Raw genomic sequence first — 7,422 nt, 5'->3', positions numbered from 1 at the left:
ATTTCCAAGAAAAAATACATTTTACTCAACTTTTAAGTAATTTTTTCAATTGAGTCCTTCATTATGTAAATCTGCCATAGATTGTCATTTGTTAGATCTTTCAAGCCGTGAAAACTAGCTCCGGAGATCTTTTTTTTTTTATAGTTCAGAGCCCTGATTTAAAAAAATTAAGTTATTAAAAACTTTCATATAGTTCAGGATCTACTTAAATAGTTATTTAACCTTATTTTTTCAACTGTTATTCCCAATGAAGATGAGTATGCCACTTCCTCTGGACTGTTATTCCAAAATATATTAAACACTTGCATCAAATTAATTTAGGTTTTAGAATTAATTTTTCCGGAAGAGTATTAAATACATTTTAAAAGTAAAGTTCTCAAAGAGTTTTTAAACACTTTCGGAAATTTAATTTCGAAATGTATTAAATAGTATTGTGAAAATTTAGTTTTGAAAGTAAATTACATATTACTCCTGCAAATTTAATTTTGGAAGTGTTTATACATTCTAAAACTATAGTTCCAGAAGGGTTTTTAAATACTCAAGTTCAATGTTTTTCAGGAATTAAATTTCAAAAGCCATCTGTAATTCCGAAATTAAATTTCTAGTAATGATGATTTGTAAATCACTTCCAAGGTTGGACAAGGGTAATTTTGAAACTAACACTTAAAAAAATAAAGGGGGATGCAATTAGTATAATAATAAAAAAGTGGTGTAAAATATAACTTCCTAAATAGGAACACTTGGCCCAAAATAAAAAGGACTGCATAATCTTTGAATGCAATAGCCAGATTGCAAAGCTTTTATGCTTCTATTGTTGCTGAAATAAGCATTTCTAAGGACCTTAAAATGGAATTTTTCCTAGAGTTACTTGAGGACTTAGATTATGATTGGCTAATAATGTCACAGAAGCAATAATGCTCTTTTCTTAGAAACTGGGTCTCATCTAATAATAAAAATCTTGGTAAATGTGAAATTTCTTTCCATCTCCCCAGATGATGCATAAGCTGAGGGATCTCAATACTTTTATGGACTATTGAGTAGGGTGGCAAGCTGCTCTCACCATGCTGTGGACTCTGTACAATGAAATTGTCTTTCTGAACCAAACTTGAAATCAAATTCAAATTTGTAGCATGGAAAGTGTATACTTGTATTGTTGACAGTCATCACATGGAACTTTACTCTGGCTCAACAGGAGTTTGTGAAATGGCCACTGTTGATAATGATGGCCGTAGGAGAAGGTATAAACCAGGCCCTAAAAATGGTATCAATGATAGGGGAAGAAGCCAAGAACCTTTGTCAGACCTGCATATTGGATTAGCATTAAAATATATTCTATAGATTGTTTTATATAACTAGGACTAGGATCTGTTGTAAACAGTGAAATAAAAACTTATATGGCAAGGAGCATACCTTTTTCGAGCTGTCATATCATTGTAAACCCAGAATGGTGCAAATGTGGAAAGTATAATAAAATCAATGGACATAATATGGATCTGCAACATGAAAACCTGATTTTAGCACCTAAAGAGTATTTCCCATTTCCTATTTTGGAAAGAATGGATTAATGTAGATTATGAAAATGAGCGCATAAGAACATGTATTCTAATTTAGCCGTAAATTTGGCCTAGTTATTAGGTTTCAGTAGACTAGCAATTGTTGATTCTACATTAGCAAAGATCAGCATGGTCAGAATGGAAAAGTCTTGTGGCATTGTTAAAGCTTCAATAATGAACTAGTGTAAAAATAGGCAGTCTGTGCCTTAAGTTGGAGGTTAGTTGTATATATAGCTCTGTTTTTTATTTTAAAATGTAACTGAAGTTGGAGGTTAAAATAGAATAGTCGAGTAGTATATAGTAGTTGAGGATACAATGAATAGTCATGCCAACTTCTTGACATGCTGAGCATTAACTTACAAATTTGCTTTCCCTGAAGTACTGGTAAAATTCTTTCCACACATCTTGTCCAGCTAGACCAGCATAAGTTATGATGGCTACCCCTGCAGCAAGTGATATCTGATGTGCAAGGTAAGTTACATACTCCAATTAAATAAAATAAAAAATAAAAATGAAGAGTATAGTGTGAATGTGTGCTTATGCTAAATAATAGTCAATAGGGTTCTTCCCATGAGATATTTCATAATAAAGGCATGCCAACAGCATGTTTAGGAAGGGAAGTCTTTTAATCCATTTCAATAGGGATTAATACATGCCAAAGGAAATCTCTTGGATTCAGGGGTTTTAAAAACAATTCTAAACAATAATGGTTGGTTCAGTTCACTGTGAAATTGATTTGTTGCATCCCCAGCTTCATATACTGCTTTTATTGATTGGGTACACTTTCAAGAATAAAAATAACGGGAAGAGGAAATATAAAATATCAAGGAAAGATTGATTCCTCTAATATTAAGGCTAAAAATGCGAGATTTTTATATGAAAACCTTCCCAATATTTTTAGTTTGCTTTTACTACACACCATACTACGTAATGTAAAACCATTAAATGCGAGTTTTCCAGGTAGTGTATGTGTTTGTTTATGGCATACAATTATGATGATATGTTATTATACGGAACACTATAAATGCAACCTTTGCCATGGCATTTGTTCATTTTTCAATTCAAATATAAATTGTATTAAGATAAAGCATTATTTGATTGCCAATGCAGAGTCAAAAGACTTAAAAGAAGAGCAAAGCTCAAATAGGGGTGCTTTGCTGCAGCCTGCAGCAATTGAACTATGGTTAAGCAAATTGTTTTACCAGAAAGAATAAAATATATGATGATTTAAAAACATTTTAAGTTTTTCTCCAAAAATAAACATGACTTCAACCGGGTGTTTATTCTTGGGCATTAGCCTAAGCAAAATCACTTAACCATGGAATCATTATTTAGATTACTATGATTTGTCTGCAGCAACTTTGCAAGATGAGGTTTAGATGAGCATTACCGTTGCAGTTACTTTTGATTCCAGAAAATTCAAAGGCCATGTTTTAAGCTGAGTTTCTTCAACAGGGGGAGCTGGCGGTTTCCAAAGTACAAAATACGGAAAAAGAGCATATGCACCACCAAAACATGAAAGTATCAGGAACGGCCATACAGGAATAATATTTTTTGAGCTGTAGAACAACAAATGGAAGATATGAAATCAGCTTCAGGCATTGTCAAATAAGACATATACATATGAAAATACTAAATCATTCATTCTCAATATAATATGTTACATGTGGCAACTTGTAAAGTTCTTGAAATGGCATTCAAAGCAGTAATGTGGAATTAAAATAGCAGGGATGGGGTATGTTATTTCAAACTACTATTCTGTCAAATAAGTCATTTTGACTGATTTTCACGAAGCACAATGGAGTGGTTTGAAACTGTGAGTATATATAGAGCTTAAGCTGTATTTATCCTGAAAGAAAACTCTATTGTACTCGCCCTAAAACAAGGGTCAAATGTTACATCATGGATTTCCAGTTCATTAGTGTTTCAAGTTTTGATGGTTTGCCACAAGGGAGGGTAGCAAGGCTTAAAGAAATATCTATTTACAAATTAAATCAAAATTTACAATTCACAATTTGAATTGATTCGGCTAGCTAGTGATGTGTATAATATAATGAACTTCAAATGATCTTGAATCTTATGATATAAGAATGAATCAACGCAATTTTGTATTACCAATACAAACCACACAATTTGGTACATTCTTTTTCTCACTTTTCATTCACCAACTCTGGTGAAAGAAATTAAGAAGTCATATAAATGAAAAGGAACTAAAGGAGCACTATGTCATGATAACAAATGAGAGATGCCAGAAAATGGGAAAATTGCACGATGAAGTCAGCCATACAACGACTGACAGCCGCATCAGCAATTCAGCAGGAATCAAATTAGTTCAAGGACAAGGACATGTGGAGGGTGATGTGCAAATTAAGGCACCAAGAATGAACTCACGCAATATGAATCAGAGTTCGTTGTTGGATGTGTAAGGAATATAAGGGAAAAAGGGAATGTAATAGGAGGTGAAAATAGTACGAGTGACTTCAATTTCTCTCTCTCTCTCTTCTCTAGTCAGACTCTCATCTCCACTTCTTAACTTTCTGTCATCTATGTTTCTATATGCCGGAATTTCACAGTTATCTCCAATAAATACAAATTCTATTGCATTGCATATAATTACTCAACTTATCCTTTTTAATTATTCCACTACTTTATTAGTCACACACTCGTTTAATGCATGCACTCTATTTGACTATCCCACTGCTCTGCTTTCATTCTTCCAGGATAGAGGCTTCACACACTCAGTTATGACATGATTGTGTTTTGAGACACTTATGGCTAAGTTGTTTTACCTATTTCTAGTTTAAAATAGTTAAATTGAGCATTATACATCATTTGTATAAAACATTTGAAGTTGTTTTCATTGTATTTGAATCTTATAATTCAATACAAATTGCAATTTTTTATTTGAATCTTGGTTTGACAACATTGATTCAAAATATTGACCCTGTTTAAGAAGACCTGAATCATCAACCTTCCAATTGATTTTATAATTTTTACAAAAGCAAGTAACAGTAGATGCATGGCAAAGATGTTTATGAAAATGAAACTATTCATGAACATCAGCCTAACAACTTAAGCTTTTAAGAGATTTGTCCTTGACAGAGTCCCTTACAGCTTACCATTTCAAGGACAACTTGCCTAAAAGCTTAAACTAATATGTAGAAGCTTATGAGTGGTTTGAAATCTGATCAAAGACACCATATTATTTATGTTAAGAGAAAAATATACACCAAAGGGAAGTACCTTCTTCCTGTAGGAAGCAAGAGCATGCTATATACCAACGGCCACAAGCCCATTAAATACCACAATGATACTAGCACTTCATTCATTCTGAAACCATCATCTCCTTTCAGATTCAGGAGCTTTTTCAAGAAATATGTGTCCCTTGACTGAATGAAGATAAAAGAAAAAAAAAAGTAACCTCACTGATTAAAACAAAAAGAAAGGAAAAATATAGGCATGGGGAGATAGAAACTGCAAAGGATACTTTGGTGCTCTCACAAGAGGACCAAAGAGTATGCTGAATGCCTAAAGATGTACACAGTCTAAGCCTGCACTAGCATAAAATAGGCTGGTCAAACAATTGATATGACCAGTGCAGAAGTCATATTTTCATTCTTCTTCAGCTCAGATAAATAATTTTGCAAGCATTAGTTGCTCAAGAATGATCGTTATCATAATTTTGAAGAACATGGAGATAGCACCATTTGCATTTTCTTCTTTGTCAAATAAAACAAATGATCCAAACCATGGTTTTAAATTGCAGTTGCAATTGCAACATGATTACTGAAATTGCAGAAATGACCTTCCAAACCACAATACTAAAACCAATCTCCAATCCAAAATGATAACAAACAATGGATATAACCACAGTGAAGATCCTAATGTTACTCTGGCATTTTAAAACTTGAGTTTAATTTTACTCTGTCAAACAATTAGAAATCATGGGTTAAATATGACTTTCAGAGCAATTATTACAAAAGCTAACAATATTATCATACAACAAACTTTACAATTTGATGATGGTATGTCGGCGTTTTCTGATTAAATTCTTAAAACTTCTGCCATCTATAAGGCAAAGAAAAATAACAAGTAACCACTACGTCAACACATGATATTGTAACTCAGGGACTGACATCCCTTGCGACTTCTCATATACATACATATATACTTTTAAGTTGGCTAGTGTAAGATCGTGCAAAACTAGTTGTAGTTGTGTTTGTCATAATTACAATGGTTAAGGTTAGTTAGTAACTTAGTATAAAATTATCTAAAACCAGTTGTTTTTTGTTTTTTTTGGAAGCAAGGTATCCCATAGCCAAAAGTCATGAGATTTTGCCTCTCCAAACAAAGTCTTCTCCATACACACGGTCAGGGAATCGAACCCCCTATCAGCATGCTTAAGGAACACAGCCATCTGCTACCAATTGTGCTAACACTTATAGCTAGTGTTAAATTGTGTAAAAACTACATGTTTCTAAGGGTTAAGGTTAGTAAAAGTTGCCGCAAAGAGTAAACGATTATTAGCATATTGCAAATTAGAAAGCAATAGGTAGGGACATACCGGGGTCTGGTTTGGGGTGAGAAAGAAAACATAGTACATTAGCGCAGCCCACAGTAGAAAGAGCAAAATGGAGGTTGTCCAGTCTCTTGGATTATTGCTATTCCCACCAACCTCACTCTCTTCCTTCAAACTATGGCAAATATGGACACCACCTTTTTTTTTCTTAAGAAACGCACCCAACGTGGCTTTTTTGGTTCTGACATCAAGCGGTTTCACGAAGCAACCAAAACAACCAGAAGAGGCTATTATTGGCGTTCTTTGCGGTGAAACTCTTACTTCAGGAGGGTTGTGAAGTTGAAGTGAAGTTCTCGAATTTCGGTGGTTGTTGTTGAGAGTGGGAAAGTTGCGAGAGAGGAAAATGGGTTGAGCTAGCAGCATAGTCAACAGTGCAACGGTGGGTGCTGCCTTATGGCTATGGCTATTCCAATTTCCACATCTAGTTTTGTTTTGGATAAACCTCAACAACATACATACACACGCATATATGCCCTTTCTTCGTGTCATTCAATAGAGCGTGAAATTTATCTCGGCAAACTTGATATTATTATTTTAATTTGGTGATTAATATTACCAAAATATTAATTTAATCATAAAGTTTAATTTGTATAGAGAGTATCTCACTAGGATACTAAGGTAATTTTTCCTACTGAGATGGGGTGTTGTGCTCTTTCCTTCCTTCATGTGCTTCTCATCCTTTGCGGTGAGAGTGAATACCTACGAAGGCACTTCGCTAGTAGATGATGTTTACACGTAATTTGTGTTTTTTTTACTTAATCTTCATCATAATCTCTTTGTATGGTTAAAAAAGAGTCTAGTCTTGCCGATGAGGTGCTTGACCTATGCCTTTGAGGTATTTGGTCTAGGCTGACCCATACTATCAACCTCTTATCATGTTGCTTAAGCTCCTTATCTTGGCTAAGAGGGTATTTGGTCAAGGTCAAGGAGTTTTCAGCTATGATAAGTTTATTTATTTTTATGATAACTATTTTAATAGTCATATCAACTATGATTTGTGTTTCGACATACTAAAATTATTATTAAACTCTAAATATTGTATATATAATCATTTTAATTGGTCAATGGTGTATATAAATTAAATTCTTATATGACTCTACATTAAATGGGTGTAAAATGATTTTACACTATCCAATCTCAATTAATCATTTGAATGACTTTCAATTATTATAAAAGTCAACATACTTACCATACATGATGAGTTGTGATTGGATAATTGTGTAAAACTATTTTACATTATCAGTTCATAATCTTTTTCCTCTATAACTTTTTTTTGATGAATTTCTCTAT

The 7,422-nt window shown here is 33.4% G+C and overlaps 1 protein-coding gene across 1 annotated transcript; it reads right to left on the bottom strand.

Annotated features, from left to right (window-relative positions):
* Window positions 1–663: 663 nt before the first annotated feature.
* On the bottom strand, window positions 664–6,615 carry LOC114401576. The gene is made up of 6 exons (XM_028364124.1): window positions 6,118–6,615; window positions 4,797–4,942; window positions 2,944–3,112; window positions 1,914–2,012; window positions 1,411–1,493; window positions 664–1,302 (listed from the first exon to the last, which is right to left on the bottom strand). Exons 1-6 carry the CDS (start codon window positions 6,583–6,585, stop codon window positions 1,176–1,178), a joined length of 1,092 nt encoding a protein of 363 aa, XP_028219925.1. The 5' UTR covers window positions 6,586–6,615; the 3' UTR covers window positions 664–1,175.
* Between the last annotated feature and the right edge of the window lie 807 nt (window positions 6,616–7,422).

Source organism: Glycine soja, chromosome 20 (assembly GCF_004193775.1).
Source record: "Glycine soja cultivar W05 chromosome 20, ASM419377v2, whole genome shotgun sequence".
Taxonomy (NCBI): Eukaryota; Viridiplantae; Streptophyta; class Magnoliopsida; order Fabales; family Fabaceae; genus Glycine; species Glycine soja.
Note: the sequence above shows the minus strand (reverse complement) of the source record. Positions and strands in the feature narration are given on the sequence as shown.

What these genes read in the sequence shown, in the direction of transcription:
- LOC114401576 (XM_028364124.1), bottom strand. Translation starts at nt 6,585, where the DNA reads ATGTTGTTGAGGTTTATCCAAAACAAAACTAGATGTGGAAATTGGAAT. An exon ending in ACTTCAGGGAAAGCAAATTT is followed by an intron (nt 1,494 to 1,913) that starts GTAAGTTAATGC and finishes TTCATGTTGCAG; the next exon opens with ATCCATATTATGTCCATTGA. An exon ending in GATATGACAGCTCGAAAAAG is followed by an intron (nt 1,303 to 1,410) that starts GTATGCTCCTTG and finishes TCCAATATGCAG; the next exon opens with GTCTGACAAAGGTTCTTGGC.